Source organism: Aspergillus ruber (assembly GCF_000600275.1).
Source record: "Aspergillus ruber CBS 135680 unplaced genomic scaffold scaffold00004, whole genome shotgun sequence".
Taxonomy (NCBI): domain Eukaryota; kingdom Fungi; phylum Ascomycota; class Eurotiomycetes; order Eurotiales; family Aspergillaceae; genus Aspergillus; species Aspergillus ruber.
In genome coordinates this window covers 809,056-833,774 of record NW_024467300.1, presented here as the reverse complement: position 1 = coordinate 833,774, position 24,719 = coordinate 809,056, and the positions used below count along the sequence as shown (strand labels likewise).

The following is a 24,719-nucleotide window of genomic DNA, read 5'->3' as shown; positions in this document are numbered from 1 at the left end:
AGGGACGGTTGATAACGCTAATCCTATTCACAAGAGCGGGTGTAGCTCTAGTGGCAGTTACTTGAGGGCATTTTAGTAAGTCTAGAACAGTTATAGTAAACGACTGGCAAATGATTGCTTTGGCCAAGCATATCCAGGAGATAATTCGTGCTTCAACATATAGTTATTCGCAGCGCGCTACTTGAAGTCAAAAGCAACGTACGCATACGTCTTAGTACATTCCATCTCTATAGTAGCCATGTCAAAGCAGCTCCTCGTGCGATACTCACTATTCGAGAATACGGTCAGACTTCCCAAATAATGTTGGTTGATGCGAGAGACTGACAGAGTTAGTACTCGCTAAGACCCAGATTCCATATTGGGATAGAATAATCGCTGTAAAATATATCTACTTTCCAAGGGAAAAAGGCTTGCATGGTTTTGCATGGCCATTTATAAGGTATTCAAAAGGTTTGGGTTGGTGGAATGCGGGTTATAAGAACGGATAGTTTCATCCGTTCTTGCAGCCCGCATGCTTGCCAAACTGTAGACTGCGCGAATTAGAATACGGCAGGGTTCTTTTTCTTTTTATTTTTCTTGCCATCCATCACACGTAGGGGTTGTATCATTGGGGATTGTATTCATGACCCAAGAACGGCAACCCTCTCCACCCTTTGTAGCCCACCAACAGTCCCAGTAGCCATAGCCGCGCGTCTACTTCCCTCATATTCAACCCATTTGATCGGGCCCGGAGGCAAACTGCAAGTGTTACTGGAATCTGACGGTGCCGTCCAGTATAGGGCCTTGCGAATACCAGCATCAAGGTCGGGGAGCATGCCGTTTGTGAATGTAAAGTGGCCACCGAGCTGTGATGGAATGTTCTCGGGATCAATATACTTTTCTATCGTGGGAGAGACATCGTTGGGCCTAAGAAATATGATCTTCTCGGCGGTCACCGGGTCGACGAATTTCTTGAACACGTTCCATATTGTTGTGAGGTATGAGGGGACATTGCAGACCTGGTTTGGTTAACCCTATAGAGTTCAACTGGTACGATCTTATTCACTCACGAAGATGCGATCAATTGTTTCTGGATAGCAGGTTGCCAAAATCCAACTGACATCCTGCGCAAAGTCTTTCAAGTCCCAAGCCTGCTTCAGAGAGATACAAGATGCATCGACCAGATAGATGGATTTTATAACAGGCACCGAAGGGTTCGGTCGGTCAGTCATCGCCGTACAGAGAGGCAATATAAACCGTGTTAAGCCATCATGAAACACTAATGCCCGTTGTGCCATGTCAGCGCTTGGTGCAGGCCCGTCGGGAGATGATGGGGTGATAGTGCGTGTTTTTCGCCATTCAATCATCGCGGCATGGTTTAGGTGGGCTGCATCAATCATTAGAATTGGAAAGCCACGCTTGTCGCGACGGCCTGTCCAGTGCGGATACTATACTAGGCTTATCAGTTAAGTAACGGTGCATCATCCCTTTTCAAAGTTTAAGCGACTGACCAGCTTCCGTGTATCTTCAAAATCATCGACACTAATCAAGTCATACAGAGAAAGTGCTCTCTTGTCGGCATGGAACTTGGTCGCCTTTTGAAATTGTTCAAGAGCATCGGCATAGTTCATTTCTCGGGCCTGGAGGAATCGCCTGCTAGTGTCAATACTTTCCCCACTGCTTTTGGGCCCGAGGCAGGGTCCTTACAGAATAGTTGTCTTGTCATTGATCCCATCACTAACATCCCCTTCTTTCAATCCAGAAGGTCGCTGTAAAAGACCTTGCTCGGTATAAATTTGGCCAAAGGTAGCCAACGCAGCCGTGTCGTCTACACAGAGTGTCTCCATTGTATCACCCTGCGTGACTTTAATTTCTTGTCTTGAATGCCAGAGGCCAAATCAATAAAGTTGATTGGGGTTTGAAGAAAACAGACAAACAGAAAAGATCTTAATGGAGGAAAAGAAAGCCTATACCCCAACTGGGCTGATAAACTGCTCCTTGCTTTGGTCTCACATTAGCTAATTGTGCATGCAGTTTGCCCGTAAGATTTGATAACAGTCTTTGATATGGCATCAGGTGATTAACTGCTGTAAAACCAGTTTCATGCATTAGCGGCGAGGCCTAGTATCTATTTCCTTTTCTTTTCTTTTAATTTCTCTTTTCATTTTTTATTTTTATTTTTATATACAACGTCATACTTCTTCAGGGCTAGCATGACATAACAAAAATTTCAAGACTTCATTGCGGTGTGACAAGTATACTGGATTTATGTTGAAGTTGATGGTTATAAATATTCTGTTAGGCTTCTTGTGTCATAGAGCAATTGAACCCTTCCTTCCTATTAGACAAACAATGGCAGGTGCTATATTTATATCTGAGAATCAAACTTCGTATTCGGAGCTGTGGCACTCCCTTCTTGCAGAGCAGGGAGATTGGCTACATTGTGCTATGTTTTTGAATGTAAGATATCCTGTATTATGAAAACTATTGAGTATTGCTTGAGGCTGACATATTACAGATGTGTTTCTCTGATAATGTTGAATGTGTATCAAAATGCACCGTACGTATTTCATCCCCATGATAAAAGCAGGGGCATAATCTGACATGGCGATCGTTGAACGCGCACGCCCTCGACGAGACAGGATACAGAACGGTACATTCAATTACCGGAATTATCCAATCAAAAATGCTTCTTGAGCTGCTTCCAATTGATGCACCATGCGTGGAAGTCGTCATCGAAGTCTGGAAACCCATGATCTCCACAACTGCAAAACAGATAAAACCCGGCCTTTTGTGAACTTGGAGCATTATATTGACTATACCGTATTTATATTTTCCCCTTTTGCCACAATAATAGATTGCTAACAGGGCCAGATCCGTCGACACGTTAATGCGCTTCGGTATGGGCATCCTGTTAACTCTCGAAGAAGATGAGATGATTGCCCCAATTGTGAAACAATGTTATTTTGCCCTAGGCCTATCGAATGACTACTTCTCCTTCGATGTTGAGTGGGAGAGATTTTAGCTGTCAGATAAGACGACCACGACAAACGCCGTATGGCTTTTATGCAGTGGCACAAAGTCGATGTACCCGAGGCCAAAAGGCTACTATAGCAAGTGGCAGATGGATATGAAAAAGAATTTTAATATAAAGTGGCGAGCTTCATCGCCTGTCCGTCACAGCCAACCATCAAGGCGCATGGTGTTCGGACAAGGACAGAAAATCAACTCGGTCAAGTTTCTTCTAATCAAGGCGGTGGACTAGACACGACAGTTGGATGACGAGCAATGATTGAAAATCTTCCTGGGAGAAATTCAGAATCCCTTCACCGGCCAGAGTTTCGACTTTTACTGGACACAGAATGGGAAGCGCCCTTTCTCATGAGGAATATATGGAGATCACGAACGGCCTGAAGAGAGCGTTACCACTCGATTCCCTCCGGAACCTAATGGCTACTTGCACATCGGACGCAGCAAGGTCCCAAGTATACTGTATACTCTCATTGTTGGTAGCCACATGACAGGACATGGCTACTACTACGAAAGCATGCGTCATGACTACAAACCTCAACAAGGACAACCAAATTCCCTAGAAGAACCAAACATGCCCTTTCTTCCAATTCGCCAGAGTGTGCCCTTCCCTTGCCTTTTTGTATTCTGCATATCCAAGTCACTGCATGCTGACTACTTTAATTCAGAGATCGGTAGTTTATCCCACCTCCTTGCTCGGTTAACGATACAGAAGATCTCGGCTTTGCGCTGTCGGTACTGTAACCAAGCTTCGCTATATATCTCACCATCAAATAACCAATGCCTCGTATAGAAACATTTCCTTGGAATCCCTCACGATAAATCCAGTGAACACTTGCAAATATGCGGCGATTACAAGGAACTGATTGAAACAGTAAGGTCTAGCTCCACCTTACGGCAGGTACACATACTAACCAGTAACATCATGAGCAGTAGTACACTGACCAAAAGGGCTTCTGCGAAGATCTCGATGAAAGCAAATTTTCCTTCCCACTAATCCATGCCCTAAAACTACAGCTAGAGGATATCCGGCTCCGTGCCCTTTTGCAACTGTCACGGAGTGCTGGCGGGTCTGATGTACCCTCGAAGCAGTGTGTTCTTGAGCACCTTCACTAGGCTGGCAGCATGGAGTATACTGTTAGAATGCTTCAGGATCCTATGGGGGAGATTACGGACCAGATTTCGTTGGTTGAGAGCGACACGAAATGTTCGAATTGTGTTCTAAGATTTTTGGTTCATAGGCTAGCTGTGTGATCTTATGAGGATCTTGGGGGTATTCCTGTATACTACTGTACTTATACTGTTATCGATTCTATCAACTACTAGATATATTGTACGACCCAGCAAATACCGTGTTGTTTCATAGTAAAATCAAAGTGAATTCTGTACTTGCATGGGCCCAGTGCTAGGGCTAAATGCTAGGGCTCCAACGGATTGGAAATGAGAGAAACTAGAAACGGAAGGTCTGCCGACCGCCCGCAATCTTTCATCGCATCGCCGGCGCGCAAGTACTACATCAAACAGATCAAGCTATACACTTTTTAATCTACGTTACTTGAATTTAAAACCAAACCACCATAATATTCTAATAAAGCGCACCATCGGGCCATCAAAATCAGAGCACCATGGCGAAACGACCTCTCACGCGCGACCTCCAATTTGAAAAAAAGAATCAGGACATGGTCAAGCTCCCAAAATGTCAGTCCCTCACCACCCATCTTACATCCCCAGACCTACATAAAACCAATCAGCTAACATACTAAAAACCCAACAGATGCCCGTATCCAGAAACGCCCCATCCCCCACCCCCCAATCGCCTCCCCCTACGCTGGCCCCTCCACCCCCAAAACCGTCTACATATCCAGCAGCACACCCTTCATGAGCGCCGTAAAACGCGTCCAAAAACTTCTCCATCAAACCGAAAAGCGTGCCATGGCATCCGTGCATCTGAGCCTGAGCAATAAGACCAAGACTGATAGACAGAAACTCGCGCAGATGGCTGAGGGCCATGAGAAGATGCGGAAAGAGGCGGGGCAGGAGGAGATTTTTATTAAGGCTACTGGGAGAGCGATGGAGAAAGCGATGAGGGTTGGGAAGTGGTTTGGGGAGAGGGAGAGGGAGTATGTGACGAGAGTGAAGACGGGGAGTGTGATTGTTGTGGATGATGTGGTTGAGGATGAGGAGGGAAGGAAGAAGGTTGTTGAGGAGGGGGAGAAGATTGAGAAGGAAGGGGAGGAGAAGAAGAAGAAGAAGAAGGAGGAGGAGGAGAGCGGTGATACTGAGTCGGCTGGTTCCAAGTCTGCAGCGAAGAAGAGGAAACGGGCTGCGGCGGCGGAGACGGAGGAGTTGCCTGAGTCAAGGACGCGGTGGGTTAATGTTGTTGAGATTGCGGTGACTTATAAATGAGGGTGTCTACGTATATGCTAAGCTATGCTTTCCCCTCATTTTCTGCGGTTCGTTGACGGAAGTCCGAACCGGACATTGGTAAACGCACGCCACGAGGCCACGGCAGTGCGGGTTCCATTCAGTCTATCGCATCGCTAGCTCAAAGCGACACGTGCCTACGAATATCGTTATCTTTGAGCAATTCAGCTCTCTACGAGTATACTGGACCCATCGCGGTACCAAGTCGAAGAGCTTTGGGGCCTGCATTCAACCAGTGGGTATCGAACGAGGTAGGCCACGGGAGCTAGGTCAAGACTACAGATCTTATGATAAAATCTTTCAGAATTTACTAGACAATTATCATCAATATCATATCCAATCATCCAATCCCGAGGTCATAAAATACAAGAACGATAAAACTGTCCATTCGTGACGTAGAAATTTTCAAATAAAGTGATGCTTCTAGTAAACTAATACACAAAGGCGGATCAGCCTACACGACCTTGCCTGTCAGAAGAGGAACATTAACATAGAAAAGTAAGAAAGAGAGGTCGTTGCTGCCAGGAAGTCGTAACTGGAAACAAGCTGGTGTCGGTTGGGTAGTGACAATATAGGTAACCAAGGACAAAGAGAAAGTGTAGAGGGAAGGTCAGGTAATAGTAATGCAGGTAATGCCAAAATGAGAAAAAAAAAAAAAAAAAAAAAAAAAAAAAAAAAAAGAAAAGAAAAGAAAAGAAACGCGAGAATCAAAGCTTCCAACCAGAGTACATAAAGAAATGAAACAATGACAGCGCAGAAAATGAACGAGCTGCAACCTTATGTAGAATGGAAAAAAAAAAAAAAAAAACCTATCCATAAAGAATATAACTGACCTCCGACATTGACGGACGGTAGCGCAAGAATGAACAGTCATCTGTCCATCCTTTGCCACCCATTCAGATAGGCCATAATGCCTACCCCTAATAGTACAACACCAAGCATCGACGCATACGGACTAGACTGGTCCAAAGCAGCTTGTTTCTGCTGCTGTGAAGTAAAGGAAGTGCTGCCGTCTTGCATTTCTTTGGTCTTTGGCGATTTAAAGGTTTCGAGTTCCTTGACCTTGGAGGTTGTCGGCGACTCCTTAATCCCGGGAGCAGATTCTGTCAGCTCTGGCAAGAGAGACTCGGGCTTTGTGGTTGCCCCGTCGGCATTTTCTGCACGTTCACGCCGCAATGTTTCAATCATCTCCGCCAGCGAATTGCGTGTTTCTGCGGTTTCACTCTCAGCCTTATGTGCACGGTCCTTAAGTGTCACGACCTGGCTCCGCATTTCTTCCATCTCGCTCATCACTTCCTCTAAGCGGCGCTGTAATTGCTTGGCTTGACCATCCTCCGATGCCTTCGTTTCATCATCAAACGCAGAACTATTCTCTTTACCAAGAGACTTCTCAAGCACCACCGGTAGCCCATTCGTGATATTCTGAGTGTCCCCATGACAGGGTTCAATCGTAGCCGTGCTATCCGAATAATCAACCCCTGTTGTGGTATGCGTTTCCATCTTCTTGGCTCTTTCTTCCGCTGACTCACGAGCGGCCCTTTCATGAAGTAAAAGGCTCTCCAGCTCCTTCACGCGAGCACCTTGCGAGTCCAGCTCCCTTCTCGTCGAAGTCAAAGCTTCAATGAGTGAAAGAATTTGGCTGGAGTCTCGGGTCACCGGCGAGTTGCCAGCTCCAAGCTTAGCTTTTTCTGTGTCGGAACGTTTGAGAGGTGAAATTGCGTCGGGTCCATTGCGCGGCAAAGCATCCGGCTTTTCGGGCAGTGGTTGCTGAGGAGGTGGTGCAGGAGGGTCAGAGAACCTCGAGAAGGAATCGACGCGTGGCATCTTGGGCCGTCCATTCACCTGGCGAGGGTGATGATTTTCTGAGTGCTTGACCTTTTCTTTCTCTGGTTGACTTGGCTTCATGAGTGTCCCCAAGAAAGCGTCGGTTTGACGGAGGTCCTGAGCTTGTTGTTTCGCTTGTTTCATTTCGCTCTATTCAGCGTATTAGTATGTAATTAGTCCCAGTACGGATAGGACATCATACCGTAAGTCTTTTGACAACTTGTTCGATGGATACTGGGGAATTCCAATAATTCATCTGTCGTTGCTGCTGTAAGGCATTAAGCTGAGTGCTAGCAGAACTTTGTGTGCTCCGGTTGCTCATAGCACTTCCAGAACGGCCCCGAAAATGGGAAAGCGGCTGACTGAGAGGAGATGGAAGCATTCCATTACCCGAGGCAGGATCCAGGTCTCCCAATGTGAGGTCTAGGATGTTTGGGATGCTGGTTAGGACACCCGCATGTTCAACTTTGGCGGAAACCTTGTGGTGAACAACGGTCTTTTGATCCTCGCTGACTATGTCAATCCCGAGCTCCAAAGTATCATTCTCGCGGATCTCGTGAGGATCTGACTCGCGGTTTTCTTGAGATAGCCGATTGCCATTGACAAATGTACCATTGGATGATTTCACATCTCGAATCCATATTTTACCATTCTTGTCTGCCCAAATTTCCGCATGCGACCGGGAGAGAACTTTGGAGTCGAAGAAACCGTTCATCGCAGTGGGGACAGTCTTGGCGTTCGTCTGCCGCCCGATCTTCAGCATATCTGGGAAGAAGGGTACGTGGATCTGTTTCTTATCGAACGTGCCGTTGAGTGGCAAAAGTGACAGTACGATAGGTGGTTCTCCAGAAGGCTGCCCATTCGCGCGGGCGCCATTTTGCTGGGGAGTCTGGGGCATGTGTTGCGATGGAACGATGGAGGACGGTTGATGGATTGTGGACATGGTAGAAGAAGCTGTAGAACCGGCTGAAAATGCCGGAACCACTTGAGATCGTGCGTTTGTTATTCCCGAAACCGGTTCGGACTTGGTGCTGGGCCAGATGTTTCTCGATGACTTTTTCTTCGAGGACCATTCAATGTTGGTGTTCTGTCCCGAATCAGAATTCTGCGAGTTGGTCGCCACGGTCGAGGTGGATGAATTGGAGTTCAACGACGAAGAAGAGTTTGATCTCTGAATGCTTTTCCGTGGCATAAAAACTCGTGATACCTCATCTGTGTCCATCGAAGACAGGGCTCCTTGTCCTCCGTTACCAGAGCTGTACCATCCCAAGCGAGGCCCCGATTGCACACTAGGCGGCGATGCCACAGCAGTCATGGAGATGGATACGGGGTATTGTTTAGTTGAAGAGTGCTGATATGCTTGCGTGAACCCGTCCTATCATATAGGCGCGAGTACTAAAACGGGATCGGCAAATGGAGTGTCGGATGTGCGAATCGCTGAGGTCGTGTCTAATCGTCTTCTGGGAATTAATGTCGTCCGTAAAAGGAATTGCGTAGTGATGTATACAGTGCGGCTCGTTGCGCGCGATAACCCTTGAATCCGGCCACTTGTGATAGGAGTCAGCTTTTAGCGATTGTTCGTCTCGCAAGTTAAACCAGGGACAACTTACCGATAGACAACCCCGCGCAATTAAGTCCAAGGTAAGAGCATACACAATAAGATGCTGCCAACGTGGTAGGTGGTGGTGTACTGTACAGGCGCTTTCTCAACCAAGGAGAGACTGTGAGGGTGAGGTTCGTTCTTGGCCCCAACTCCAGGTGCGACCGCTCGGAACAGGACCGGTAAAAGGAAGGAAAGAGCAAAAGCACAAGACGGGAAACAACCGTCTGGCCAACAAACTCACCAACCAGGAGAAGGCAGGAAGGGATCACAGAGCGAGCATGAGACAAACAAAAAAAAAAATAATCCCCCGGGCTGGCCACTGGCGGTAGGCGGGAGGAGGATCAGCTCTCAGGCTCCCTATCGCCTCAGGCCTCAAATCACGTGAGAAGGGCACGTGCGCTTAGCCAAGGCCAACGGCTCCAGCCGGTATCACGTGCCATTAGCGGGGCCTCGGATGGAGTCTAAATCCGTCATTCTGTCGGAGCTTTGCACTTGGTCTGTTGTTGATCGAACTCTTCGCTATTCTCATTGCGCTTGATCTTATTGATCCCTAACCTATACATATTGATCACTCCGGTTCCTTGCTCCTCCATTCTGTCAAGATGCCCGTCGTCGCAGGTCCACCCCAAGCTGGTCCCTCCACTTTTGACAAGAGTGAGTTCTGCAGACTTTCATTGAAATTGCTTTGGATGAGATTGGAAGATTTCGCGCATAGATATGCTAACCCACCTACAGTGAAGATGGGCGCCATGATGGGTTCGAGTATGTCGACACCGGGTTCCATTTATCGTTGATTTCTCACTAACCCACTACTAGCTGTTGGTGGTATCATGGGGTTCATTATCGGTTAGTTGCCATGCATTGCTCCCTACGATGCTCTCAACGCTGATGGATCAAAGGAACCGTGACGATCTTCCAGTACGGTGCAGGCCCTAACGGTGTTATGCGGACCCTGGGCAAGTTCATGCTTGGATCTGGAGCGACTTTCGGGTACGTTTTTGCTGTGCCTTGCGTGGCCTCTGCATGACATTATCTCTGGGGAAAGGACACTATTAACAGCTATATCACCATGTACAGTCTCTTCATGTCCATCGGTAGCGTTATCCGTACTGACGGACCTCACAACGATGCCTGGCTCCGCGCTCGTGGCCCCCCGATGATGCTCCCCAGACAGAGCGCTTTCCGCCCCGTGCGCCAATAAACGAGCCATACAGCCGTTAGGGATACGTGATACGACCAACTAAACAAAACATGTACGATATTATTTATACTTCGAGATTTCGGTGGTTATGATATGAGGGTAGCCAAGGCCGCACGGATGGCTGTGGAGGAACAAGGGAGAATCTCCGCACTATGTACATATAGGAGCTTGAACTGGTGGCAAGGAGATGTCGGTTGAACCAGCGATAGTATACCATTTCGGCGTTACAACCAGGTTGATGTTTGTTTGATATGTCTACGCCATTCCGTATTTTGACTACTACGTGATAGCAATTAAGGAGGCTTGAGAAGTCAGCTAGTGCGACAGGGCCTGCATTACAACCCCTGCAGGACACCCATGCTTCTAAGAAATCACCCCCTTCTCCCTTGACTATCGAAGATCGGAGATGACCTGCGTCAGCGGAGATTGAATGTCGTGCACTGGCCATTTAGCACTGCAGAAATCCGTCATTCATCTAGAATAAGAAGCAAGGCGAATCGACAGCCACTCTCACCATCACTCCCGCAAGGCGCATTGATGCATGTCACGAGGTCGTGGTACAATGACAAAAACAAATGATCTATTTAGCTGTTATGCAATCTAGAATTGACAGTGTGTCACTATACTTCTGCATTCTTCTGGCCTCTGCAGTCTATCTTGGCCTAAATCCTCAAGAAGAACGGCGGTATAAGAATTCAGTCCTCCGCTAGCTCGTTTCGAAATTTTCCATGCGCCTGCATAATTGTTTGTTTTCTTCTCATAGATCGCTCGTTATATTTAACGCCCTTCACTCTAGCTGTCATGGCACCTTTTATTCTTTCCTATGTGGACGACGAATCGCAACGAGGGTCTTCAATATGGCTTTTAATATAGTTATATTAGCCCTGTTTTATTTGCTACCTGTTTACAGACTAGCCTGGAAATTATGCAAACCACCGTCCTCCTGAAATGTCGTGGTGAAACCGTCAGTGTCGCACCCTAGATTGGGACTCCCCTGGGTTGGACAAACACTCCTGGGTCTCGCATCTGGGTTTTTCCCTGCTCATCTTCATCTGATGTGTACTTTGCTGAAGAGCGCTCCATCGAGTCCATCTCGCACGTGGCATCTCCAGAGACGAACGCAATGAAAGCCAATGCGATTGCATCGCTCTTCTTCCTCTCTGCGACGTCGCTCGCTGTCGCAGAGACTGAAGTGCCTTCACCAACGGCGACAACCACGGTAACGGTGATTTATGCGAACCAAGCCACGTCCACAACCGATTCGACCTCCTCGCCTTCCACTTCAATCGCAACTCCATCAAGCACATCCGCCACGTCCACCACTCCTAGCTCATCTAGCGCCTCTAGCAGCGCATCTTCCTCGAGTCTGCGCACAATGACGGCCACGAATTCTGGGAGTCCAGTTAATTTGATAGCAACTGCTGCGACAGCCCATGCGTCCGATGATGCCAGTGAAGCGGCGAGCACGAGGAATGTTGATGTATCATTGGGACTTGTTGTGGGGTCATTTGCGCTTGTTTTGGGCTCCATATGGCGATAATGCGACGGTGCAATTCAGAGATGGTCGATTTGAACGGCTATGACGACTTGGTTGCGACGCTGAGCCATTCATCATACACCGGCCATGAAGGAGACGTCTTGGTGCATCACCAGCGATTTCAGTGTCATGAATTTTGCCCTCCTTTTCCTAATTGTCTGTTATTTCGGATCAGCTCTTGCTAGAGTTAGGTTTCTTGGATGATGTCTTGGATATACATACCCCCTTTGATTTTTCTCGGATATCCATGCGTCGCCGTTCTTTTCTACAAGAATTTCGTTTGTTTTCTATAGAATCTGTTTATGTCTATTCCTCGTGCTATGTTTATGTTTATAGACCTTCAGTAATCTCATACTCTTATCAATCACCCGCGAAGCTGATTGGCTCCATGCACGCGTTGGTCCGCTTCGGGTAAACAGTTGACCTCATCGTCGCGATCATCAGACGATTGGCCATAGTTCGGACACCACGCGCTCCGAGTGTTCTTAGTCTGATAAGAACCACAATTTACCTCCTTTTCCTCCCTCAATGGACAGTCTATCTTTCTGGAGGAATTACATCCATTGGAGCTGATCCCGTGCTCTCTTTCTCATTCCTTCATCAACCCCACCCAACGCGTGCCACTCCGAAACTACCCACGCGACTGGCGCCTTATATCCATTACACTCTTTACCTCATCGCATACCAATTCGGTTCGTCGCATACGACCGAATTACAAATATAAGTCATGGAGAACGAGATCCCCCTCCCCCTGCCACCCCGGAGAAGAAAGTCGCATCGCCCGTCGCGCTTCGACGATCGCTCCAGCCAACCATCTAGTGACCCAGCCCTTTTCTCCAGCGATGATATTCCCGCATCTGGTCTAGAGAATTACCATGCGCCTGCTCATGGAAACACGGGGAGAAAGAGGCGATACCGTGGTACGTGGTGGGGTGAAACAGTGCTGGATCCGAAGCGGAAACGAAAGGACTTCAAGGATAAGCGGTTTGTAGACAGTGGTGTGTGGATGGGGAGTGATGAGTCGTTCGCGGAATCGCTTTTACCGTCGGAAGATGCGCCTATCTCCGAAGAGTTCTTTAAGAATGTGCGAAATTCGAACCCAAGAGTGCCTAAGAAAGAACAGGACGAAGACGCTGTGCCTTTTGCATTTGCAGCTCCAGGTCCGGAGTCTGCTCTCGGGATGGATCGAGGTCCGATATCAAAACCGCAGCCGCAGGTTGTGACCCAGCCTCGCGTGGCGTTTAGGAGAGTGTTCGAGTCGCAGGAGCATCAGTTGGCCAGAGCGATTGTAAACGACTGTCTGGAGAAAGGCCAGGACAGCGTGGATCTAAGGTGAGAACAGCCCAGCAGCAAACCCGATAAAGAATGAGGCTGATATCTCGACAGCATTGGCAACATGAGGGAAATCCCTTCTAATCTGCTAGGGCCCCTACAACACCTCACAAAATTGCCTGCCGTACGAGAACCCCCGGTCACCGAGGACGTCTATTCTTCATTAGAACCATTCCTCCGGCTCTTCCTGGCCGGGAATTCTCTGTTTAAACTCTCGAGCGAACTCTTTGACCTGACCTCGCTGAAGGTCCTCAGTTTGCGAAATAACAAACTGACTGAAGTCCCACCGGCAATTCGCAGACTGACATCGCTGCAAGACGTCAATCTCTCGGTTAACAGACTGGAATATCTCCCCTGGGAGTTCCTGTGGTTAATCAGGAAGGGCGATTTAAAGCATCTGATTGTCCGGCCTAATCCTCTTATGCAGATTGACGAGGCGGAGATCGCTCACTGGCATTACCCTAATACTACCACACCAGTGTCATTAGACAAACCTCTAAGATTACAAGAGTACGAATCACCAGTCCCTGAGGAAGCATGGGCTCCCATCCACATCGCCACGGGACCAATCCGCCGCTTCAACACAGACGGCTACCCCATACCAGAGGCACAATCAAACACAACTTCCAACGAATTCAATTCCAACGTCCCATCCCTCCGCGAAGTCTCCCTCGTCTCCCTCAACAAATCCAACTTCTTCGACCTAACCCCCGACTCCGACATAGCAGACCTACCAGAGCTGATGCTCCGGTTACTCCGGTACGGTAGAGAAGTCAGAGCTGCAGGGGGCCGATGCTGCTCAATCTGCCATCGAAACTTCGTACTTCCGCGAACTGAATGGATCGAGTGGTGGGATTGCAGCACGTACGAGAACGGACTCAAGGGACCTCGCGCGTCGGGCGAGAAACTGCGGCCATTGCCGTTCAAGAGGCTGGGTTGTAGCTGGGAATGTGTTCCTGAGATGAAGTCGGTGGAGGTTACATATATTCCAGAGTCGACTTTGGAGTAATTCAGACTTGCTGTTTTCGTTCTTGCTTCGGAATACCGGTGTCTTATGGTCGCGATGCACATGCATACAGAGTATTAATGTGCTCTAGGAGGTATTCTTATTGTTTGCCTGAGTCTGCATCTGTAGATTATCTGATTATTTATCGTGGTGTATTATAGATCATCGGCTATCTATGCGCGGTGTCTATGTGCCTATATATATTCTTATGAATTCCATTTCTGCCATCCCGATTGCAGAAACTTAAAGGGCTGGCACAGAGCCGATGTATTTACCAACAGCGATCTTCTCTGGATGCAATATGCTACGAACTAACACAGAACGGCACACTACGCGACTACCGAACAATCTCATGGGTTACATACGAAGCAAAACCGAAGTCGCTCAGTAAAGTGACGAAAACTTGAAACCGACATAGCTCTAAACAACCCGTAGCAAGCAGTGAACAACTGTAGTCCCCGGCGCTCCGGTGTCCTGTTTGTAGGATGGTAGAATTCAATAATTTTGGGATGTTCATGAACACTTTGTGTTATACCAGATTATCAATCCCATGCAAGCGCTTGCGCAGCGTATAGAAGCTGAAGCCATACTATGCTGGATAGGCTGGCTTTGCGAGTGTTGGGGCATTTTCGAACGCTTCAACAAAGGAATTCCGAGTCCCTACTGTGACAATTTGGTCAATGATGAGGTAAATCTAGGTCGGCTTTAATGCCACCGAAACAGCTATTAATGTCCAGTCTATTATGGTCTAAGCCGTGTTTTGCACAGTGAATGCGTTAAGAGTTCATCAGCCTCCCTCTGGTAGTGAGCAGGGCTTTGATGTGCTGCTAGGGGTTTTTTTGTACCAAGATAGATCTAATGTGGCCGTATGTTTACTCTTGCGAGGTAGAAGTGGTTCACATAATTCACACTTCCCGTTATGTTGTCTTCAGATTGGAAGCGAGCCATTGTATGGAGTCTCAGCGAATTTTTCGAGTATGTCGTCCTCGTCATTGTGATCATCGTCAACCGCTTTTCTGACTATGGCTCGAGTTGCGCGCCTGAGAGGTGTTAACTTGTTTTCAGTTCTCAGGCTGAGGGTCAAGCTCAACCGCGCGAGCTCGGCTCTGTTTAATATAACTTTTTTTTAGAGCAGATCAGCGGGTATGATGAATAGACTAGGGTCTGAAGCGAATATTTGATCCGTAAACTTTGACTGGAAGAAGTCTAGTAGCTAGCCTAGTTTTAGTATGGATCTCATGAACTGCTAACGCATCTTGGGCTCATTTTGCATAGGCTAAAATGCGTAAACTGTCAAGGTATCTGGAACAGTGACAATCCTTTGTGGGTTTTTTCGTTGCCATGACGTTGAGTTGGCTCTAACTTCTCCGTATTGTCGTTTCTTCTCTCAGTTCCCAGCTTCAGGACATTAGTGCTCAAACGGCTAGGCTGGATCTTGGCTGGAAACACCATTCATGAAACGTTTGCCTGCTTGACAAAGGGCTACCAGTCTACGAGAAACATCTTGTGTAATACAAATTCGCCTAAGATAAATTTCTTTCCTCTTTTCGTCCATTAACCCCATTTCGGACGGGTATGCGCCACCTCGAGTTCCATTTGGTTCACCACCGAGTTTCCTTCAGCTGGACATGCGATGCCACGGGACGGTGTATGTTGTTCCGGAACTAGCTGAGGTAGACCACATCCCAACCTTAGATATTTCTGAAGAGTATGATGAGCTACTTTATATTAGACTTGAAAATTTGACATATATGCTAATACTTTGGGAGTAAACAGTCCCAGATTGCCGCATTCAGTTCGGAACAATACGTTCCGCTTGATATTGTGAGTGCGGACCGCTTTCTTTGAATAAATGCCCTAACTGTGTGTAGTACAAGTATACTTAACAAAGAAGAGTTCCGATACAAAGCCAGTTGGAGATATGTTTAATTTAAAGCTAATTATCAGTAGGCTTAGTTGAATATAATACTATAACCCCCGACAAACCAACAATGAATACTTCCTCGCTACCTTCTCTTAACATTGTTCTTAATATATTCTCACTCTTCGAGAATGGCAAGTTTCTCTTTCTCGTGATGCATTATGAGACCTCCGACGAAGACATAAAAACCTCCTTAATTCCCCTCAAACCTCCTTTCCAATCAAAACCATTCCCCAGAAAACCACTCTATTACAATCTCAAGCTGTCAACCGCATCACTACCATCAAAATGGCTCCCGCTGATATACCTGACGCTCTTAAGGGTAAGTTCTCTTAAATACATCCCAAATACTCTGAATAGATGCTAATACGTATGACAGGTCTTAAGGACGGTACTTGCGTTATCATGTAAACGCATTTTCACTCATATTTCAACCAGGCAGCCTAACAAGTTCTGCATCACGAGAATAACAACAATGGTCAGGCAATTTCAATGTCTTCCTCTTCCGCGTCACCTAGCTCCGAAATCTCGCATGCTTTGGAGGAATCCGTCTGTTTGAATTTGAATTTGAGTTGTTTATTTGGCACTACCTAGACCATGTTCAGTTTAAATCATTTTGTACGATTTAGACCATGATATCCTCTTTTTGTGCTATGCTTGCAAAAACCTCAATTGCGTCGGCCATGGAGCGAACGTTATCCAGCACTGGGCATCTCTCACGCATGCTCGGACTTTGACTCCTGGTGCATTTTACATAGTTGAATATAACCGTATATTCCACCCCATTGATGAAGTGGTAATAGGACCCCGCGTGAGAAACAAATCCGTCCCTATTCTCCACGAGGGCCATATCTAGATCCAGTATTCCGGCTTTCTCTTGGTACTCTGGTGCGAGGGCTCCTAACAGCCATAACAGCGGAGGGGAATAACCTGGTCTATATTATCGACGCATTCGCCACATATATAAGTAGCTCTGAGCGTCATGCCACTCCACTATCCGTTCTTCTTACATCTACATTACGCGGAACGCATTGGCCGTTTACATATCTTGCTTCCTATGTTGTGTGAAGCAAGATCAATTCTATGAACGGCGGATCCTTCGGCATAATATAAAAACCAAAGTCCTCGGTTTCTCATTATCTGTTGAAGTGCCTGTAACACGGCCTGCGGAAAAGTCATGAAAAGCCATAGAGTGAGATACTCTTGTTGGGGCATCAGCATCCCCAGGGCGGTTTGCCAGGGACAGCTTCCACCAGTGGGAACTGGAGATTGTGTTATATGAAACATTTGTTTTGATTTGGACAAATCCTCTTATGTTATCCTGCATTATGCAGGGCACAGGTTGGTGCGCAATGGAAAGCTAATGTTCTGACTTGCTCGGGAAAAACAGATGTCTGATAATATCCAGAAACCAATAACTATACGGAGTAGACGATAAATAACCTAATCTGGGAAGATGGGTTTTTAGAATAATGCAAGTTGCACAACTTAGCCAACTCAAGGCCATATAATGCAATATATTCATTGAGAGATGGCTTTAATCTCCAAGCCCCCAAATTACAAACTCCAATCCTAAGAAAGATGCGTATATAACTACGCTAGACCAATACTATATAACATTTGCAGTGCTTACTGTAACATCAAGGGTAGTTAAAAATGACCAAGAAAATAAAGCCAGAAGTAAACCAGAAAATGTCAAGAGGAAATCAATAAGAAAAAGGAAAAGAGGTCATCTCAATCGGTAGGCAGGGAAAACAAATCACGCAGAATTGGTTTGGCAGCTTCCTCGGCTCCATCTTGTGATAAACTAGTGCCGCATGGCTCTCATTGCCAAAGACAACATGAAACTGACCGTTCACGACCGAACACTCTCCTTCAACAATCTGAAAATTATGCACGGGAAAACCTTGTGCGAGACCTCGTCTTCTTGTGCATCTAAATCTGCATCTTTTTCGCCATCTTCTTGGTATGATTCTACTTCGTTCTCTCCATCAGGATCCTCGTCAGCAGATTCACTAGTATATTCAGCGATGAAGGTGTATGAGTCTTACTGCTGTCTCGTTTGTCCCGAAAAGTCTCTAGAATAAACTGGTAGTTCTGAGATGGAGTTGCAGAATTGACAACGGGCATTTGCTGATCTTCAACCACCCAATCAAGAAGGACCCGATCAAATGCTTTCTCAAACGAGATTCCCGTGTTTGTGGCAGTGCGCATTTCACAAACCATACTGTAACTAGTCACGTAGGGCCACAGTTTAGAGGCATTTTGCTCGCCTCATCTGCGGGAAATGGTTTTCTTTGCAATGGCCATATCGTGTTCGCGTCTACCTAGTGCGGCCTTACTGTTGGAATCACCTGGCTGAGCTAGATATTCGGCTGAAGAGACAGATACTCCACGAGCTTCCGATGCTTTGACGTTATCTCAAATGCGAGCTATTTCGGTCTCGAGGCGTTCATTGCCAAGGCGCTCCATATTAGGTATGTGCTCAATAGGAAAAACAGAAAAGGAAAAAAATAAAATAAAAAAAAGCCATTTCATTGCATATCACCCCATGTTTATAAACGGAGCAAGTAAATGGGGAGCAGTGAGTGAGGAGAGGTCGCGGCAACAAAAGAAAACTAACCGACGCGGTGTTGTCCCCCTGCTCAGACTACCATATTAGGAAACCCAGTTAATGCTCTACTATAAAGTCATGTGATCAACTATTCCCCCTCTCCCCTCTCACAATGCAAATATAACCGCTACACTGCCTAATCCCCCCTCCGTGCTTACTGTAAACAAGACCGAAACTTCTTCCAGCCTCTCCGCTTCGTCCATTAAATCATGGGGGCTTCCCCGCACATCCCGTGACACAATGTATATATATAACACGCTGGATTGCTGCCCGTGCTGACAGCGACAAACATTCTATGATAGTCCTATCCTTGAATTTAGTGAAACAAAGACAAAATGACCGAAATAGACCCCAGACAAAGCGTTGATCCGCTCCAGACACCAAAACCGCTGAAGCGGCCCCTCCCCAACGCCGCGCAGATCCCTCTACGGACGTTCCAGTTACCGAACTTTCCTCCTGAAGCGGCGCATCTCAAAGAGTTGACTTTGACGTCTGATATCAAGCAGTCGGAGTACTCAGACCTCCTCGCGTCGACTGCGTCCTCAGACGCGATCTCGAAATCCATCCCCGAGGGGATCGAATCGCTTACCCTAGAACTCTTCTCTCTAGGCTACCCAGCATCCTTCCTAACAAACCTAGCCCAGTCCCTCCCAAATCTCAAAGCACTGACATTATATTCCCACCTCATCGACGGCATCAGCGATGCTTCGCGCAAAGATGCAGGAGAATTCATCTTCAACACCCTAGTGGGCAACGGGAACAACGGCGGCGGATTAAGAGAACTACATCTCCTCGACGCTTTCTGCAGAAAGGGGTTTTATGCTGGTGTTGGAGAGACGCTGGAGGATTTGTACTTGGATGGCGAGGCAGCTTCGGCGATGCTTCTGCTTGAGGTGTCGTATACGTATCGCGGGCACTCAGATCCGGGTTTTTTGTCGCGTGTTCACGGTGATGAGATTCCGTTGATGCTGGTTCCGTCGTTGATTGCGGTGTCGTTGAGGTTGTCTCCTCCGCCGCTGGATCAGGCTGCGAGTGGGTTCTCTAACGGACTTCCATATGATCCAGCAGATGTGGATGCGGAGGGAAACCCTATCCCCGGGCAGAAACCGCAAGGCATCATTCCCTTCCCCTCAACACATCCAGGGACAGCACTGCTGGTCGAGAAGCTCACGCCTACTCTGGAAACCCCTGAGGGAGAAACCGAGGGCCCACCAATCCCTGGCCCGCAAGCCCTAAAAATGCTCGACTCCACACTCTACACTTTGACGCTGGACGAACTTTCTAGGATACTCGGTCACCAAACACACCTGGCTGTCTTGAATGCCAGCGTCATTGTAGGGAAAAATGAGCCCGCCAAAAAGTCTATCCTGAATACAATACGATCTGCTAGTCCCGCTTTGGAAACGGTGGAGCTCGTGGGCGTTCCGGAGGAATTCATTGGGGTCAGCTCTACCTCTCGTAATACCATTGGTGATCGTACTGACAATGACCAGGAATCCTCGCTTTCTGCTTTCCATGAAGTTTTTCCCACTGCGGCGGACATGGCATCTTTATCCGAGACTTTGCCGCAGCTGGACAGCTTTAGCATGAATATCCTCTGTGCACCCAAGTTCGGAGCTGTGAGTTGGAATAAACAGCCTGGTGGAGAGTGGACCGGTGGTTTTGTTGCAGATGGCCAGGTATAGTTGTGAATTACTGTGTACACAGCAAACTTTGACTTCGTGAACTTCAATAAGCATCTTCTCTTGTTTACCTAGTGTGAATCAATGTATAGCCCTAACCTCATGAACTCGTAAACGTAGGTCAGTCGAACACTATTGTATTTCCTCCTTAGTAAATTAGAAGGATAAGCACAGTCGATGTAGTCCACATGAATCATTAATCATACCACATAGCACATACACCTCATTCGGACGCAGAAAGAAAGAAAACTACCGAACCACCTTCTCAATATCTGCCGCCCACAAAGCCGCACCCACGGTATTCGTAAACGAGCACGCAATCGAAGCAAAGGGTATCATCTCCAGCACGAAAGCCGCCATACCAAGTCTACCATCATACCACCTGTTAGCACCCAACCACCCCATCCAATAAATAAACCGCAAAAAGGGAAAAAAAAAAAAAAAAAACTCACCCCGTATAACCCCCCCGATGCTTCTCAACCCATTCCTTAACCTTCCTTGCATCCCACCCCTTTAACCGAAAATACCTCTCATGCAGCTCCGGCCCCATCTTCTTCCCATGCACAAACACATAAAGCACCGTCCCGACAACCGGAATAAAATTTAACGGCAGATACGCACATGCCTTGATCAAACTCGCAATCGTGATTTTCTCCCGCTCCCGTTTCTCCACGTGTTCGGGATCGATCACATCGCCGAGACGAGAGACCGCGTCGCCGGTTGTGTGGAGCTGCCGGCCGTTAGCGACCAGTTTCTCGTGTCCCTCGCTCAGCAGTGTTCCGTCGAAGGTGTCAATCAGTGCGTCCTTGAGGAGGAACGCGCGGGCGAGGTAGTTTGTGATCGTGGAGGATTCGGTTAGAACCAGGAACGCGGTTGTGATGGGTGCGAGCAGGGGCCCGCTGGTGATGCTCATGATGGCGACTTGCGGGATGTAGGTGAAGAAGAACATGGCCGAGGTTACTCCCATGCCGAGAGTTGCAGTTGGGTAGGCTTTGGAGAGAGGTGGGCGCCAAAGGGGCTTTGTGTTGGTAAGGTGGAAGATTCCCTGTGTTTTTGATTCTGTTAAAGGACTTTGGTCTTGTGCTTGGGGGTTGGGGTGGGATATACCTTGAGAGGGTAGATGTAGGCCCCTGAACGAGCTACATCTCCTGCGGAGGTGAAGAGACTTACAGTCTCGTCGATAAGGACGGATTTAATGGTGTCCATCGTGGGCGGAATATGATCAGGCCCTGGGTCCGGGATCTCTTGGGAGCACGAAAAGAGAGTCGAATCGGCACAGGTTGAGATAAGCTCGGTGTGGAGCCACGTCATTTTGGACCGCACTGCATATCAATGCCCGATTTGTAGTCTCGATACGAATACATACCCGTAGGTATTACCACACGGTAATCTGTTTACCATTACACTAACTACGAGATGCTCATTGCTTCGCGATGGAGACTAGAGAATTTTTGTGGACAAACTTGCGGTTTTTTCCAGCCGCATTTCATAACTGTCTCGCCCGTACTCCGGATACCATCCAACGCCGCACACTAAATATCAAACCAAGCGCTAATGTAGTACGTTACAAAAAGAAAAGGTGAAGAAAAGGAAAGGAGGAAGAAAAGAAAAGAGGAAAGAGAGGAGTAATGAAAGTGCTGCAATGAATTTTATCGGTTCCGGTCAGGACGAGACCGGTGCCAGGCTGGTTCGCCATTGAGGGCGGACAAGCTTAGGGATGCAAAGTTCCTCCATCCCGAGGCTGGAGCAGACGAGTGTTCTCGCAGAAGACCTGTCTCGTCGTCCACATGATGCTCAGTGTCGGACATCTCATTTTCGCTGGTATTCGAGATGACCACTGGAACGGACGTAGACTGTGCCTCTACTTGACCAGCATCGTGAAGTTCATGAGACTCATCGCTGGCATTAGATTGAGACATCGACCGAACAACATCGCCTTTGCAAATTGGACAGGTCCTTCGACGCGTTGTGAGCCATGGTGTGCTAAACATATTGTTAGTAAAGTTCATAGACAGAATAATCACCCAATGGGCAGCAACTTACATGCACTCAGCATGGAATTCATGCCCGCAGGGAAGACTCATGACTCTGCTTTGTCCATCTATATACTCTTCAAGGCAAACAACGCATTCCACCTGCCGTCCCGTGTACTTACGCCGCCATAGACGAGAAGGACTCGATCGTGGCTTTTCCGGTCCAGACCGTGGTCTAGGAGGTGAACTTTCAGAACGGAGTTCGGGCGACAGGAGCGGAGTGGCCGATGAATCGATATCGAGAATCGATGGCCGAGGTGAGCTTGGGACAGAGGATGGCGTTGAGATTGTGTGGTACGTCCTAACGGGGAGGCGATCCACGATAGACTTGGGGGCTCGCCAACGCCGCCGTCGAATGCGGGATCGAATCAACAGCAGCGCGTAAACGACCGATAGAGTGAGCAACGGACTGACAACTAGAACAAGGAGGGTATCGAAAAACGGGCTCGTCGACATGCTCGTTGGTGTTAAAGTGACCCACAGACCCTCATGGTCTTCCGACTTTGCACCGTGGGAATTCTTGCTGCGAGAGAAGAGATCACGTTGGTTGAGGGATGAATCCGAGTCACCCTCACTGGCACCTGTCGGGCCAAAGTGGCGCGAAAACCACCCTTTGGTGGGTGCCTTTGATCCAAGTTTAGCATCCACTGCGGCGCTCCGATAGCCAGAACTTTCAGCACTCCAGTCCTTGCTATGACCATTTTTCTCGGAACTAGAATACTCCCCACTTCCAGGAGTCGCACGGCCACCGTTAAGACCAGTGGAAGTAGTTGCTGATACTTTGGTTCTTGTTGTCTCTTTCACGGCGGTCGTGCTTGGATCAAGGAGATGCCTTGCAGGCGCTTGGTCTGGATCACGCCAGTCATGGACTCCAATGACAAATCCATCACCATCAGCGTAGCTTGAGGAGCTCCAATCCTTAGGTTTTGTCCGCCCATTTCCACTGTAGTCATCAGACGGACCCAGCTGGTCCCAAGAGTCCATCACAACCCAGTCAATGTTTCCACTGCTAGGTGGACGCCGACTGTCCTCGGTCGAATGGCCCTTGCTACTGCCCAGGCCGACCAGAGATAGAAGACCGTGGAAAAGCCCGGCTTTGGGCTTCTGTGAAACAGTAGATGGCACAGCCGCAGAGGGGCCAATCGACGATGGAGTTGGATAGGAAGATGGGGTCGTCATGGAATCCGCAACTTGCGTACTCGAGGTGCTGTGAGTGGAAGGCCTGGTGCGGGAAGCCTTCGATTCCTTCGCCCGGTTTGCTTGGTTCGCGTATTGCGGAGGAATGAGGGAGGACAAAAGGTGGGCAGTCGTATGAGAAGTAAACAGGGCAGGAATCGTCACATTGGATGTGTCACCACGCGCGTACATTGTAACCAAGCTCCCACCCCTGGTATCATCGCCAACAATCACAGCGACACCTCCTCGTCGTTGAGCCCACTTCACCTTCTCCAAAAAGCCGCAGCCACCCCTACTCAGCAAGACAACCTTTCCTGCGATTTCCGCACTTTCCTGCAAGGACTGGACATCTGCATGTGTTGTGGATCGAGATGATTCCATGGACCTTTCGGTACCAACATCCACCATGCTGGACTCGCGAAGAGGGTGGTGAAGGTGGTCGTCTGTCCCATCATTCGTTGGCGGGGGAGAAACGTCGTCATCTTCAATCTCCTGCGAGTCGTACTCTTGTTTGGAATCTGATAGCCGGCGGTTTTGAGGAGTGGCGCCGCTCCCGGGACCCGAGCCCGAGTTTCCGTACGGCTTCTCTCCGCTTGAAGTAGACTTGCCATGCTTGTAATGGCTCTCGCCCTCTCCCCACCCAGGAATATCGGAGCATCCTAGTTCCCCCTCCACCCCGGCTACCAACCCTCCCTGCCCAAACCCACTACCAACCCACAGTTGGCCACTGAGACTCGCCTTTGGGAGCAGAGGGCCAAACGCTGCAGGTCTGGCCAGGAAGAAGGTCGAGTTGTCATCAGTAAGACTGATAATAGCGGACGGAGGAAAAAGCGAAGAGGGGAGATTGAACGAGAAGAAAGCGTGCAACCCCGACGATCGGCCAGCGAACGCATTAGGGTTGGTTACACGGGGCGAAGAAAAAAGAGCGGAAATGAACGTATAAAAGATGGGCAAGAAGATGAGACAGAAAAGGAGAAATATCAAGCGAGGCGGTCGCATGTTTGCCCAGATACCCAAGGTCCCTGTACCACACGCGCACACGAAGCACTGGAAGGCAGGATACGATGAAGAAAACGAGATTATATTCGGCGCGTTAATCAGCCCGTTATCTCTTCTCTTTTAAGGACCAATCAAACGGTCGTTGGAGAGCAAGATAATGGGAGAGTCATGGAGATTGTTAACTGCGCAGGGCAGAGCGCGGGCAAGGGCGGACAGTTCGGAAAGGAGAAAAGTCGAAGAACAGAAACAGAAAAAGGGAAAGAGCGAAGAGAAGGTAATCCAAAAAGACACGGCCAATAATGTCCAGCGGTGAGAAGAGAAGCAGAAGAGCTGGCAGGAGAAGAGTGAGGAAAAAAAA

At 48.1% G+C, this 24,719-nt stretch overlaps 11 protein-coding genes across 11 annotated transcripts; 5 read left to right on the top strand and 6 right to left on the bottom strand.

Annotated features, from left to right (window-relative positions):
* Window positions 1-375: 375 nt before the first annotated feature.
* EURHEDRAFT_409467 (SEC14 family lipid-binding protein) lies at window positions 376-1,980 on the bottom strand. Its single transcript, XM_040781083.1, has 4 exons — window positions 1,687-1,980; window positions 1,491-1,632; window positions 1,050-1,427; window positions 376-998 (listed from the first exon to the last, which is right to left on the bottom strand). The coding sequence occupies exons 1-4, from the start codon at window positions 1,824-1,826 to the stop codon at window positions 621-623; spliced, it is 1,038 nt and encodes a 345-aa protein (XP_040641832.1). The 5' UTR covers window positions 1,827-1,980; the 3' UTR covers window positions 376-620.
* Window positions 1,981-2,331: 351 nt separating this feature from the next.
* EURHEDRAFT_400288 (uncharacterized protein) lies at window positions 2,332-3,004 on the top strand (the record flags this gene model as incomplete). Its single annotated transcript, XM_040780002.1, has 3 exons — window positions 2,332-2,439; window positions 2,498-2,539; window positions 2,837-3,004. The coding sequence occupies 3 exons, from the start codon at window positions 2,332-2,334 to the stop codon at window positions 3,002-3,004; spliced, it is 318 nt and encodes a 105-aa protein (XP_040641831.1).
* Window positions 3,005-4,634: 1,630 nt separating this feature from the next.
* EURHEDRAFT_449593 (ribonuclease P subunit p20 family protein) lies at window positions 4,635-5,415 on the top strand (the record flags this gene model as incomplete). Its single annotated transcript, XM_040783824.1, has 2 exons — window positions 4,635-4,707; window positions 4,784-5,415. The coding sequence occupies 2 exons, from the start codon at window positions 4,635-4,637 to the stop codon at window positions 5,413-5,415; spliced, it is 705 nt and encodes a 234-aa protein (XP_040641830.1).
* A 403-nt stretch (window positions 5,416-5,818) lies between these two features.
* Window positions 5,819-6,088, bottom strand: EURHEDRAFT_528835 (uncharacterized protein; the record flags this gene model as incomplete). The annotated part of the gene is made up of 1 exon (XM_040787082.1): window positions 5,819-6,088. A coding segment is annotated over one exon (170 nt), but the record flags the coding sequence as incomplete, so codon positions are not given.
* Window positions 6,089-6,303: 215 nt separating this feature from the next.
* Window positions 6,304-8,572, bottom strand: EURHEDRAFT_400286 (putative cytoplasm to vacuole targeting Vps64; the record flags this gene model as incomplete). Its single annotated transcript, XM_040780001.1, has 2 exons — window positions 6,304-7,407; window positions 7,460-8,572. 2 exons carry the CDS (start codon window positions 8,570-8,572, stop codon window positions 6,304-6,306), a joined length of 2,217 nt encoding a protein of 738 aa, XP_040641828.1.
* An 890-nt stretch (window positions 8,573-9,462) lies between these two features.
* EURHEDRAFT_409462 (MGR2/ROMO1 family protein) lies at window positions 9,463-10,313 on the top strand (the record flags this gene model as incomplete). Its single annotated transcript, XM_040781082.1, has 4 exons — window positions 9,463-9,622; window positions 9,677-9,706; window positions 9,760-9,850; window positions 9,938-10,313. 4 exons carry the CDS (start codon window positions 9,463-9,465, stop codon window positions 10,059-10,061), a joined length of 405 nt encoding a protein of 134 aa, XP_040641827.1. The 3' UTR covers window positions 10,062-10,313.
* A 598-nt stretch (window positions 10,314-10,911) lies between these two features.
* EURHEDRAFT_409460 (uncharacterized protein) lies at window positions 10,912-11,761 on the bottom strand. The gene has a single exon (XM_040781081.1). The coding sequence runs from the start codon at window positions 11,589-11,591 to the stop codon at window positions 11,292-11,294; it is 300 nt and encodes a 99-aa protein (XP_040641826.1). The 5' UTR covers window positions 11,592-11,761; the 3' UTR covers window positions 10,912-11,291.
* Window positions 11,762-12,325: 564 nt separating this feature from the next.
* Window positions 12,326-13,939, top strand: EURHEDRAFT_375093 (leucine-rich repeat domain-containing protein; the record flags this gene model as incomplete). The annotated part of the gene is made up of 2 exons (XM_040778714.1): window positions 12,326-12,930; window positions 12,985-13,939. The coding sequence occupies 2 exons, from the start codon at window positions 12,326-12,328 to the stop codon at window positions 13,937-13,939; spliced, it is 1,560 nt and encodes a 519-aa protein (XP_040641825.1).
* A 4,768-nt stretch (window positions 13,940-18,707) lies between these two features.
* EURHEDRAFT_409453 (uncharacterized protein) lies at window positions 18,708-20,441 on the top strand. Its single transcript, XM_040781080.1, has 2 exons — window positions 18,708-20,285; window positions 20,360-20,441. The coding sequence occupies exon 1, from the start codon at window positions 18,807-18,809 to the stop codon at window positions 20,154-20,156; it is 1,350 nt and encodes a 449-aa protein (XP_040641824.1). The 5' UTR covers window positions 18,708-18,806; the 3' UTR covers window positions 20,157-20,285; window positions 20,360-20,441.
* Window positions 20,359-21,418, bottom strand: EURHEDRAFT_409452 (EI24 domain-containing protein). Its single transcript, XM_040781079.1, has 3 exons — window positions 21,261-21,418; window positions 20,606-21,198; window positions 20,359-20,520 (listed from the first exon to the last, which is right to left on the bottom strand). The coding sequence occupies exons 1-3, from the start codon at window positions 21,357-21,359 to the stop codon at window positions 20,403-20,405; spliced, it is 810 nt and encodes a 269-aa protein (XP_040641823.1). The 5' UTR covers window positions 21,360-21,418; the 3' UTR covers window positions 20,359-20,402.
* A 384-nt stretch (window positions 21,419-21,802) lies between these two features.
* On the bottom strand, window positions 21,803-24,361 carry EURHEDRAFT_375089 (PA and RING finger domain protein; the record flags this gene model as incomplete). The annotated part of the gene is made up of 2 exons (XM_040778713.1): window positions 21,803-22,136; window positions 22,197-24,361. 2 exons carry the CDS (start codon window positions 24,359-24,361, stop codon window positions 21,803-21,805), a joined length of 2,499 nt encoding a protein of 832 aa, XP_040641822.1.
* Between the last annotated feature and the right edge of the window lie 358 nt (window positions 24,362-24,719).

Bases quoted from the DNA above. Each gene is read 5' to 3' on its own strand.
- EURHEDRAFT_409467 (XM_040781083.1), bottom strand. From the start codon at position 1,826: ATGGAGACACTCTGTGTAGACGACACGGCTGCGTTGGCTACCTTTGGC. The intron at 1,428-1,490 runs GTCAGTCGCTTA...AGCCTAGTATAG, and splicing joins TTGAAGATACACGGAAGCTG to TATCCGCACTGGACAGGCCG. The intron at 999-1,049 runs GTGAGTGAATAA...TAACCAAACCAG, and splicing joins AAACAATTGATCGCATCTTC to GTCTGCAATGTCCCCTCATA.
- EURHEDRAFT_409460 (XM_040781081.1), bottom strand. From the start codon at position 11,591: ATGGAGCCCAAAACAAGCGCAAATGACCCCACAACAAGTCCCAATGAT.
- EURHEDRAFT_409453 (XM_040781080.1), top strand. From the start codon at position 18,807: ATGACCGAAATAGACCCCAGACAAAGCGTTGATCCGCTCCAGACACCA.
- EURHEDRAFT_409452 (XM_040781079.1), bottom strand. From the start codon at position 21,359: ATGGACACCATTAAATCCGTCCTTATCGACGAGACTGTAAGTCTCTTC. The intron at 21,199-21,260 runs GTATATCCCACC...TCAAAAACACAG, and splicing joins CCTACATCTACCCTCTCAAG to GGAATCTTCCACCTTACCAA. The intron at 20,521-20,605 runs GTGAGTTTTTTT...GTATGATGGTAG, and splicing joins CATCGGGGGGGTTATACGGG to ACTTGGTATGGCGGCTTTCG.